Raw genomic sequence first — 12,699 nt, 5'->3', positions numbered from 1 at the left:
AGAGATTCTGTTTGGGGCAAAGAAATAGTTTTGGAAATTGATAGTGGTGATGGTAGCATGACACTGTGAATGCAATTAATAGCAGTGAATTGTACCCATGAAAGTGGTTAATATGGGAGATGTGTTATACATGTTACCACAACAAAAATTTTAAACTAAGAAAGAAAAAACAAAAAACACTAATGTCACCATCTGTCTAGGTGGTAAATATTATGTCTTGTTATTGGAGTAGATCTCTCGGTTTGAAAACTTGAACCTTTTTTTCTTCCACTGAGCCGCAAAAGACAGGCCCCCTTCCTGTGCCTCTTCTGGACTCCAGGAGCTACACTGACAGAATGTCGGGGGAGAGAATCGGTCAGCCTAGAGTGAGAAACTCAAGACTCGATTTAACCTCGTCTGCCTTGAAGACCTGGGAACTTCTGAATTGGCTCCAAGCCTTGAGCAAGCTGCCTTGTCTGCCTCCCAGCACCCCCAGCCCCTCTCCGCCCCCAGCCAGCCTTCGGGACTCCGCACGTGCCTTCCTCAGGCAGCCTTCCCTGGAAACTTCCTCGCACAGTGTCGTAACTACTTCCTTCTTGGTGTCTCCCATCTTCCCCTTGGACTGAAAGGTCCTCTAGCACAAGGATGAGATTTTATTCCTAACCTGCTCCCAAAGTGTTTCACACATAATCGATGCTCAATAAGTATGTTTAGAATGAATGAGCAAAAGGAATATGCCTAAATTATGCTGAGGTACTTAAAATCTCTCAAGACCATACAGATTACTGAACATTGTTGTCTTTCAGCTGTTTCTATTGTTTTTTCAAAGACTGTTAGCTCTACAAAAAAGTTTTTCTTCCCCTCTATTTTCTGAGTTGAGGTTTGAAGGGCATGAAGGAAGGGGATTAGTGCAAATGAGGAAAGCCGGGGATGGGCATGGTGAGCTTTCGGTGGCAGTGGCGGTGCCTGGATGGACAGTGCTGGCTTGGATGGAGGTCACGCCTTGGTCGTGTGTGTGGCCTGCTGCTGGCATTTGCTGGAGGCCTGGCCCTGAGCTGAGCAGTTAGATTTGACCTGAGGGGTGATGAGAACCACACTCTATAGAGTGGTAGGTACTGTGGAAGTCATGGAGTCCACCTTAGAAATCTTTACATTTGAATCCTCATTTGTTAGGTGACTTCTGTAGCCCTCCTGGGGCTCTGTGAGGGAATTGTGAGCAAACACACGGCTCACCGCCTGTAAGTCAGGTGGGTTGCAAGATGTGCTATTGAGGTCAAAGTCACGGGTTTGAACTTTGTATTGCTTCATTCTTAGCTACGTTGCATGTTCCTCACCCTGGGAACTGGGTAAGAAGTTGAAGACAGTTCAGCAGAAATATTATCATCACAATGGTAAAAATCTAGACGCATTTCCTCCGCTGGTGAATCAGTGTTCTATTTAGTTTTGCTTTCAAGCAGCTGCAGACATAACTAGCAAATGAGTCGTCAAAGTGCCTGAACTGAAGAAGAGAGCAAGGCCAAGAAAAGGATTTATCTAGCAGCAGGGAAGATCCTGAGGGCAGGGGTCCCAACCTCCCACTCCCAAACCCCATCGATGAATAGTGCCACCATCCACCCAGTTGTTCAAGCCAAAAACCCAGTTCATCCTGGACTTTGCTCTCCCTTCCTGTCCATCAGCAAGTACCCTGGTAGCTCTACAATACATCTGGAATATCCATGTCTCATCCTCTCCACTGCTACCCCCCCTAAACCAGGAAGTCACCTCCCGCCCAAATTACTCAAGTGGCCTCCTAACAGTCTTTCGGCTTCAAATCCTGCATCTCTCCAATCCCCACTCCACCAGGAGCCAGAGTGATATTTTTAAATCACATCATTTCTCTCCTGAGTAAAACCTTTCAACGGCTTCCCATCGACCAGGCTAGGAGCCAAATTCTTCAACGCCATCCCCTCAGGAGGGTGCTATGGAATCCACTGCCCCCTTCACCAGCCCCATGCCCTTCCCTATCCTCCAAACTCCTGGGGTTTCCTGCAGAACCTGGAATTGAGGCTCTCTCCTGCCTCAAGAGCTTTGGAGCCTGCTGATGCCTCTGGAACATGCTGGAACACTCTTCCCCTTCCCTACCCCTTCCGTACTGCTTTGCCTGGCTGATTCCTCTGCATCCTTTAGGTCTCAACCTCAATGCTATTACCTTGGAGAAGATTCCTGAATTGCTCAAATCTAAGTTATGTACCTTCCCCGCACATAAATAAACCCTTTTATTTTTCCTTCACAGCACCTAAGACCCTTTATAATAAAACTTGTTTATAGAATCATCTGTCCAAGTATTCTTTCTCATTATGCTGTAAGTTTCATGAGGGTAAGGATTCTAGTTTACTGAAAATCAAATTCAGAAAGACAGAAAGGATTTCGAAAGACACCATGTTGCCTTCTGGGATGAGCAAAAATTACCAACACAACCAGCTTCATGTAAAAGATGACAATTTTGTAAATGTATAATAACTTTTCTCTTTTACTACACTTAAAATACCTTATTGGTTTTGTTCAATCATCCTGATACTCACTTGAGTTGCTGATGTGAGGGGCTGATGTCTTAGTATCACCAGCCTTTTGGAGTAGAATTCTAGCATTCTATTTGATTTTGTGTCTCTTCCCCCATGATAACATGGAAGTATTTGGAAATACCCTAGGGTTGTGGTTCTCAAACTTTATTTGTGCATCAGAATCACCTACAGGGCTTGTCAGATTTCTGGGCCCCACTCTGAGAGTATCTAGTTTCATAGGTTTGGGGTAGGGCCTCAGACTTTGTATTTTAAACTAGTTCTTTGGTGATGTTCGTGCTTCCGTTCCAGGGGCCACACTGTGAGTACCACTGTCACAAAATCAGGGCTCTGAATGAGCTTATTCGTTTGTAAAGGATGACTGATATTTAAAAGATCATCCAAGTATACAGTTCCTGAACCCAGTAACCCTCTGTGTATCAAATTGGTGAGCAAACTAGAAAATCACTGTTTTCAGAACAATCATGACATAGTGAATCATTATGGGACTCTGGCACACGTTAGCAAATCTTGGTTTTGAGGTCATTTACTCATCACACATGCATCAAGCCTTGCTAGGAAGTATGGGCTGGGACCTGGAACACAGGCTGCTGTCCGTCCACTGGTTCAACAGTGGTTTTTGAGATTTACTCTGGGCCCCGCACCGGAGAAACAATAAAATCAAGTCAAACACTGCCCCTGCTCTCACAGAGTTTGCATTCTTTGGGAGGAGAAGGACAGTAAACAAGTAAACAAATAAAGAGGATGATTACAGAGTGGTAAGTGCTATGAAGGAAGCTTATGAAGGTTTGCTACGATGGAATAATGGTGCAGAGTGGGGCTTGGGGGCCACATTAAATGAGTGGCCACGGAGGGCATCTCTGAGGAGGTGACATTTAAGCTGAGCCTGAAAGATGAGAAGCCTTCTGAAGAGAGGCAGAAGGGGTGTTCCAGTCAGAGACCAGCAGGTCCAGAGGGCTCAAGGGGCACCTAGGTTGGCACGTCCTGGGAACTGAACGGTCAGTGTTTCCAGTGAGGGTGCAAAGGGAACTTGGAGAGGGCAGCAGAGGCTATGACAAGGAGTTTAAATTTTATTCTAAGTCAAAAGAGAAGCTACTCAAGGATTTTGAGCAAGAGAGTGACATGATCTGATGGACATTTTACAAAGATCACTCTGGCTGGAATGTTGAGAACAGACTAGTAAGAATGGGAGCAGGGAGACTTGGAAGGAGGCTGCTGATGAGAGCATGGAGCTTGGTTTAATAAAGTAAGATGGGAAAGCACATTATAGATTATAATGTAGTGCAAAATGTCATCAGCTATTATACTACTAGCTCTTTGTGGTTGGAGTATTCATGTGAGGTTCAGAGATGCACACAAATACAAATAGTTGTAGTGTGAGCCTGACTGGGAAGGAGATGAGCTTGAGCTTTTGTACATGAGAGGTTGAAATCCTGAGTCCCTTTATTAACAGGTGGCTTTGGACAAGTTATTTCCCCTCTCTGGGCTAAATTTTTTTCACTGTAAAGTGGGACAATAAGAATACATACTTCATAAGCATGCTCTAAGGATTAAATGAGATCATTTGTGAACAGCATTTAGGCCAGTAACTCTTGGCCCCAAATTAGTGCTCAACAACTGTTAGCTATTTTTTAAAAATTATTATTAATCTCTGTGATATTCAAGATTTTCTTCAATAAAACAGGGACACTAAAAATACTTCATAATGGAATAAAATATGTAAAGCCCTAGGCCAAAAACACATGGCAGACAGCAGACGCTCAGTACATAGATGCATCTAAATGGCATGGAATATCAGAGGTGGGGACACCATGGATGTCACCATGGCTGCTATTAGAGTAATGGAGAAAGAAAATGGTTCCCCCTTTATAGGTCAGATTTACAATCATATTCTTAGGATACAAAACAAAATTTTCTTCAGTAATTATATCTCCAGTGGCTTGACATATTTAATATACTCTCCTTCCCCTCACACAAAAATAAATGCCCCCTCACTCTCATCAGAATCTAGTCTGTTACTACATATCTACATGGACAAAAGACAGAAATGCTGCAAAAATTTCATAGTTCGGAATCAGAGTCTGCCACGTTCCCCCGGGATTCTGCTACTGAACCCTGACTGGCAAAAAAATCATTATCAAAGATGAAAACCCAAAACAAAGCCAAGATGAAAATGCTTATTTCTCAGGAGAGCAGAGAGACCCAAGAAAACAGCCTTATCCACTGAACTTTATATTCAACTCAATAAAATGGAAAGACACTCTAGTAAATATGATAGGTGAAAACTTCAGAGAAAAAGTATTTATGTCTATATTGTTTCAGTGCCTGACATAGTGCCTTAGCCTAGTGGGGGAACTCAAAGGCATTTCATCGACTGAACAGATGAATATATGATGTGCCCACTGCATACTGGGTGTTGATTGAGACAACTACTCAATGCAGTCTCCTTCAAAGAGTCCCTTCCTGTGGCCACATGCAATACCTTGGGCCTTTAATAGATGTCCTCTTGGTAGTAGATTCTGAAGGAGGCATAAAAGGTGGTCTATGGGAGGGGAGCTGGGGATTTAAGAGACAAGGTGTGTGAAGACTTTTCTTCTTTATATATTCTTTACACATTTTTATTAAATTTTCAACCACGGGAAATAAATCCCATCATCTCTCCAACATGAATCCCTGAGCTGCAGAACAAGCTACTGCCTCCTTCCCAGACTCCCCTGCAGCTGGGGGCTCAATGAAAACAGAGTTCTGCCAACTGGTTGCACTTTACGAAATGTGGAGTGGAAGATGGAAGTGGGTGAAGAGCACTCGCTGCTGCTTTGGGCTGTGGTTACTGGAGAGCACAGCCACGAGTGTTGAGAGGTAGGGGTGGGGTGGGTGGTGGCAGCGAGACTGTTCCAGTGCCCAGGCACCAGCTTCCTGGGGCTACTAAGAGGCAGTTACAGTGGCGATAGTTACTTCCGGATCCCTATTTATCGATCCCTGGATTGCAGCTACAGTGATGTTTTTTACCCTAATAGCTCCAGCAGCGGCCTCCTGACCCGCTGAATCCCTCCTCAGGCACAGGTGATGGCTCCCCTGGCAGGTCAGTGCAGTGGCTGCTGCGGTGTCCTGAACCAGCAGGAATTTTCACACCCATCCTTCCAGATGTAACCATTTGGTTTCCTGTTCCCTTTCTGCTTAAGATACCTACAGTGGTGTCTACTTCCTGCAAAGACCCTGACTGGCAAAATTGCATATTAAAAATTCAAATGAAAATAAAAGAAATGAAATACATCACCAAGAAAGAATTTAACTCTCAAAAAAGATTCCTTGAGCAGTATGTCATTATATATGTTTGGTCTTTATTTTTTTAAATTCTTGATATATTGGTAAATAATAAACAATTTAACAAGTACCTATTGGTTTAATAATAAGTGAGGTAATTTAACATTTATACTGTCAGATTAGAAATAAATGTTTATGTAAATATATGAGATTTTTTTTTGGTGTGTGTACGTGTATGTAAAGGAAGAGACACAATTCATATTTCAAATAAAATCCTAGCAGCATAAGATGAATTCAAATACTTTTCAATTCTTTGTTTTTATTTAACTCAAAATAACTAACTACATAAAAACATTAAAAAATATCTCTGATATATGATTATTCAGTTATTTTTGGTTGATGACATTTGATTACTTAGTTCTTGCTTGTTTCCAACATGTAGTAACATAATCTATCATAAAACATATCTTTAAAAGCTTGCAGCTTTAAACCTGTATATTTAGATCCTAATCAAAAACCATGACTTAGTTATTAGTTTTGATTCTAAACATTGTTCTCCACACAGAAGCTTATTAAAACTAATAACCATAAATGGGCTAGCTATTAATTAGTTTTCAATGAAATGCCCAAATTCAGCACACACATACAAGTAGCATATATGTTTTTATTCTTTCCCATTCAAAATATGAATGAATGTTTGATGTACAATGGACCAATACCACAAATACATTTAACTTACACTAATTCAATATATGAGGTCAGTGAAAAGAAAACAATAAGGAGAGGACCTTTAAACACTGCTGTACTACCACCCATTCCAGGAAGGTGTGCCTGGAGTAACCCAGGATGGTTGCTGTCCCTCTGGCAGTCCCTCAGGTCACAGCCAGGTGTGCAAGCATCTGGCAGGGTTGAGTGTGAGTCTAGTGTTTACAGGAATGCACTTTTTATATAAAATGGGCCCTAAACAAACACCAACAACTTCATCTGGTGTTCAACCAAGGAAAGTCATTTCTTTCTTCCAACAACATGGAAAAAATGTTTGTGGTATACGCACAGATTTCCAATATGGCATCTTTTAAAGGGTTTACAAGGGAAATCTTAATAATGCCCCATTTTATCTTATGTACTCACATTAGAAATAACCCCTGGGCATGATGCAACTCCACTGTAATGTAAATAAAAATGCCATGATTTTTTTTTTTTTTTAAAAGCCATGATATTGTCAGTACAATTAAATTCCAGTTCAGTCACTTCCTCACATTTAGCACAGTGTGTTTCCGTGATACTTTCCTGGTGCCAGCACTTCAGAATGTATCTATCAGTAACAGAGAAAAGTTCCCTGTGAAAAGATTAGTGTGTGATAAAACGTGAACAAAAAAGCTACCACAGTTGATCAGTCTTAGTAGGATTCAGGATATGATTTTCAATTAGCAAATGGTGCTACTGAAGCAGAGAGTAACTTCGTTTTGTTACACGCAGTGCTCCCAGGGAACTTTGGAGCCTCCTTTTCCTGGGTTTCTAAGTTGGCAGCTACATTCTACTTCTTAAACACTTGGGCTTAACCTGACCATTGCCCTGGTTCCATTTCTATTTTTAAAAGCACCATTCTAATGGAAACATCCCTGCCCTGAATTAAGCTCGGATTGGGCATTTTACCACTAGCTAGAGCTGTTATGTCATAGAGTTTAGATTAATTTGGTAGGTATCGATTTTCTTGACTACAACCTCGAAACTTGCTTCAGCTTCTTTCAGCCATGTAGGATTTCTACCTGGGCTGCAGTTGAGAGTAAAATATCCCATGGAGGACTCCTTCAATAACCACATTTGGAAAATCTGAAAAACAAAAGGAAAACTGCTTTTCTTATGTGCACTGATGAAATATAATTGCGTTTTGCACAATCTCACGAGGTAAGGCCTACTATAACTTAAGAATCACCGTGCAGTCTGCCCTTGTTTAGGATGTACTGTCCGTCATGCTGCTTCAGTCTAAAGCCACTTTAGAGAAGCACCAGGCACTGCAGGAATGCAGGGCCAGATTTGTAGCTTATTGATTTAAGGGATGCTCGAATGGTTAATGCTGCTAGTCCCCAGCTCTTTATCCGAATGTTTTCTCACAAGGAAGATGGATTGCACTGGCAATTCAATTTCTAACAAAATCTCAATATACTTGAAGGAATTCCAAGATTTCTACTGGGAATACTTTGCTGCAGTTTTTACGTTGTGGTTTACAGCAGCATTCAGTCCAAGTTGTCTTAAGTATGCTTGTACTATTATACCAGCTTCTGGGGAGGAGTAAGATGAGGCCTGGCTTCCTAACTTAAAAGGGCAAATTTCCTACAAAAGCTGTCTTGTCAAACTGGAAAATCAGCTACATTTTTAGAGGAGGTAACAAAGGAGACCAAGAGGTGGATGTTATATTTTGCCACATTCCAGTTATCACAGCAGGTAAAATATGAATGGATTCCTTGAGCAAGGGAACCAATGAATCACATGGTTCAGAAGTCTGATTTCTAAACTTCAATCTGTACATAATTCTACCCAGAAACTATGCTAAAGCCAACCACTTTAAATTAAGTTACTATTTAAGGAAATGAAGTGGTCTGGCACCTTAAGAAAAAAAAAATAAATGTGTTCCTTTATTAATTCAACTTCTGTGGAGTGCTTATTATGTGAAACCACTTAAAAGGGGACTGGAACTCACCAGGGAGGGCAGGAAGACTCTTGAAGGAAAGGACTGGGATGAGGGAATTTAAGCAGGTGGAAATGGAAGAGAAGTGGGTCCAGGAACAAGGAATAGCATAAGGGAAAGTTGTGGCTTGAGGGAGCTTAGTGGGTCTGAAGACCTGAGAAGAGGCAAGTGTGGCAAGAAGAGAAAGACAGGAGGAGGCTGGAAGACAGGGAGGGGCCAACTCATGCCTGGTAACAATGAATGGGGATCCTGACTTTATCTGAAAAGCAGTGAGAAGCTATTGAAGAGTTTAAGCAGAGTGAGACATAATCAAATTGTGATTTGAAAATATGACCCTGGCTACCATTCTGAGGCTGGACTGGAGCAAGTTAAAGTGGGCATGGGGAGATGAGTTCAGGCCTATTGCAGTAGTGCAAGTGGGAGAAGGACAGAGAAAGAGGATGGATTCCAGAGAAATAAGGACATGACCTGGACTGGATGTGACTGGTGAGGGAAAAGGAGAAGTCAGGGACACCTCTGAGGATTCCGGCTCGCATAAACACAATTGGTGGTGGGAGAAGACCAGCCACAAGATCCGGAGTGAGAGTTAAGCAGAAGACGATCAATTCAGTTTTGAACCTGTTAAGTTTGAGATGCCCTTGAAACTTGGCAAATCCCCAATAAGGAGGTGAATATAGAGGTAAGCTCATCTCAAAAAATATTTATTGAGAAGCTTCTGTGTCCTGGCTCAGCCACTTAATAGCTGCATGACCTTAAGTGAATTATTTAATTCCTCCGTGCCTCAGTTTCCCCATCTGTGACATGGAATTCATAATAGTATCTACCTCAAAGATTCTTACAAAAATTGATGAGTGACCTTGTGTATAACCTGGTTGGTCTCTAGAACTTTGGTATCTGTGTGACACCTGAGACTTGGAGCTAGAGCTTGGCAGCTATGAATGTCAGTATTACCCCATATGGCAACTGTTGAAAGAGCTGAAAAAGAGTTCAGACTTCAATTAGAGTTATGATTGTCTAATCATATGGATCTGGTTAGGACTAATGCAAATCAGGCCCAAGGGTAAAGGACGATACGGACTGGGTTTTAAAACTACAACTTTTATGCGAGATCAAGGGAGGAGATGTTTATTTGGTGCAGGAACTATATTTTCTGTAGCACATTAGATAATTTAAGTTGTATGATCAGTTTGTTTGAACACTATAAGTGCATGGAGCTGTGAATGGGAAGTGGGATTTGGCGAGTTTGTATAAGCTGGGCTGAAATTTGATACATCCCAGAGTGATATTGGCAGAGAGTAAAAGTGTATTTGCAGGAAGGAGGAGGAGGCAAGATGGCAGCATAGAGAGGAGTGGAATTTAGTTAGTCCCCTGGAACAACTAATAAACAACCAGGAACAACTAGTAAATAATTTGGAATAACTGCTGGGGGACAACCATGACTGTTCACACATTGTACACCAACCTGGATTGGGATGAATGCCTGAAATCGCAGCATAAAATCTGTAAGTAAAGACTGAGGAACTGTGCCAGGAGCCCTTCCCCCAATGGCAGGCTGAGCTGCAAAATCTTGCTCAGCAGCACTCTACCAGCAAGTGAATACAGCGCAACCAGGTTCCAATTGCAGTTTTAATTAACAAATGTGGACTGCTGAATACAAGCTACAAACCCCCAACAAGCAGACAGAGGCTTTTAGGGATGACTGACCTTAAAGAACCAGAATACTCATCTGTCCCAGGAGGGGAGCCCAGAAGACCAGGCATTACCTCTGGCTGACAAGTGAAACTGGGGGGCCATGTACTGGCTCTAAAAGGTGGCTTTCTGTCCCTTTCTCTCTCTCTCAACTGGAGGAGCCCACTGGAGAGAGCCTCAGCTATTTTCAGTTCGCAGCACTCTGACCCAGGTCAGGGGTGGAGACAAAGTCAGACAGACAACAATTCAAATGCAGATGATAACTCCCTAGGGAGTATCTTCCCTAAAAGTAAGGAGGTGGACCCCAGCTTTCCCTTCAGAACCAGACCCCAGAGCCTGGGGGAAAACAGCCAAAAGAGCCACTAAAGGGGCCACACCTCCTTATACCAATCAGGATCGACAGGCTGACAGGTGCCACCTGCTGCACAAGTTAGGAAAAGTACAACATCTAGAGACCTCACGGGAAAGTCTTCAATCTCTAATTCTCACCCCCAGGGAGACTTGAAACTGCATATAACCCCATTCTCAGATCTGAACCCATTCTGGTCTGGGAAAATCTGATTGGGGTAACCAAGGAAACCAGACGTTTAGACAACAGAAAACTATAATCTACACTAGGAAAAACAAAGATATGGCCCAGTCAAAGGAACAAACTTACACCACAATTAAGATACAGTTGAGATATTGTCTCACTTTAATGAAACAATCAAAGATTTTCAAAGAAATGTGCTAAATCTAATAAAAAACCAAATCAGTGAGTTAGGGGAAGATATGGCAAAAGAGATGAAGGCTATTAAGAAAACAGCAGGCGAACATAAGGTACAAATCAGAAGTTTGAAAAAACAACTGGCAGAATCTATGGAAATGACAGGCACAACACAAGAGATGAAAAACACAATGGAGACATACAACAGCAGGTCTCAAGAGGGAGAGGAAAACACTCAGGAACTGGAGAACAAGACACCAGAAATCCTACACACAGAAGAAGAGAGAGGGAAAAGAATGGAAAGATATGAGCAACGTCTCTGGGAATTGAGTGACAACATGAAGTGCATGAATGTATGTGTCATGGGTGCCCTTAGAAGGAGAAGAGAAGGGAAAAGGGGCAGAAGCAATAATAGAAGAGATACTCAATGAAAACTTCCCATCTCTTACGAAAGACATAAAATTACAGATCCAAGAAGCACTGAGTACCCTGAACAGAACAGATCTGACTAGACCTATGCCAAGACACTTAATAATCAGATTATCAAGGGTCAAAGACAAAGAGAGAATCCTGAAAGCAGCAAGAGAAAAGTGATCCATAATATATAAAGGAAGCTTGATAAGACTACGTGAGGATTTCTCAGTAGAAACCATTGAGGCAAAGAGGAAGTGATGTGATATATTTAAGATACTGAAAGAAAAAACCGCCAACCAAGAATCTTATATCCAGCAAAACTGTCTTTCAAATATGAGGGAGAGTTTAAAATATTCTCTGACAAACAGACAATGAGAGAGCTTATGAACAAGATATCTGCACTATAGGAAATACTAAAGGAAGCACTACAGACTGATAGAAAAAGACAAGAGTGAGAGGTTTGGAACACAATTTTGGGTGATGGTAATACAGCAATGTTAAGTACACTGAACAAAGATGACTGTGAGTATGGTTGAAAGAGGAAAGTTAGGAGCATGTGGGACACCAGAAAGAAAGAGGAAAGACAAAGACTGTCACTGTATAACTCAGTGAAACATAGAGTGCTCAATAATTGTGATAAAATGTACAAATATGTTTTTTCACGAGGGAGAACAAATGAATGTCAACCTCGCAAGGTGTTAAAAATAGGGTGATATTGGAGAAAAAATACAGTCAATGCAAACTAGACACTACAGTTAACAGAAACATTGTATTATGCTTCCTTTATTGTAACAAAGGCAATATACCAAAGCTAAATGCCTATAAGAGGTGGACATAAGGGAGGGGAATGGGACTCTTAGCATTGGTGATGTTGTCTGACTCTTTTATTCTATTTTAGTTTAATTCTATCTTTCCTTTTGTTGCTTTTTAGCTGCCATTTTTTTTTTCTTTCTTTTTCTTTTGTCTCTCTACCTTCTTTGACTCTTCCTCCTTCTTTTCGGAAGAAATGGAGATGTCCTTATATAGATAGTGGTGATGGTAGTGAATACATAAATACGTATATAGGGAACCATCAATTGTTTACTTAGGATGAAAAGTATGATGGGTGAACAAAACCATCTTAAAAAAAAAGAAAAAACAGGTTGATGAAGAAACCCTGAGGGCACTATATTCAGTGAAATAAGTCAGACACAAAAGGACAAATATTGCAGGGTCTCACGGATATGAACTAATTATAATATGTAAACTCATAGACATGAAATATAAGTTACCAGAATATAGAACAATGCTAAAGAATGGGGAGCGGTTGCTTAGTATGAGCAGAATGTTCAAATAGGTTGAACTTAAGTGTTTGGAAATGGACAGAGGTGATGGTAGCACGTTATTGTGAGAAAAACTAA

The 12,699-nt window shown here is 41.4% G+C and overlaps 1 protein-coding gene across 3 annotated transcripts in view; it reads right to left on the bottom strand.

Annotated features, from left to right (window-relative positions):
* Positions 1–6,955: 6,955 nt before the first annotated feature.
* SNX24 (sorting nexin 24) overlaps positions 6,956–12,699 on the bottom strand; it is a 201,229-nt gene continuing 195,485 nt past the window's right edge. For all 3 annotated transcript variants that reach the window (XM_037801800.1, XM_037801799.1, XM_037801801.1), the window contains exon 7: positions 6,956–7,634. In XM_037801800.1, coding sequence (XP_037657728.1) covers positions 7,567–7,634 — 68 coding nt within the window. In that variant the 3' untranslated portion in view covers positions 6,956–7,566. The remainder of the gene's footprint in view (positions 7,635–12,699) is intronic.

The sequence above is a fragment of the Choloepus didactylus genome, chromosome 13, assembly GCF_015220235.1.
Source record: "Choloepus didactylus isolate mChoDid1 chromosome 13, mChoDid1.pri, whole genome shotgun sequence".
NCBI lineage: Eukaryota > Metazoa > Chordata > Mammalia > Pilosa > Megalonychidae > Choloepus > Choloepus didactylus.
Note: the sequence above shows the minus strand (reverse complement) of the source record. Positions and strands in the feature narration are given on the sequence as shown.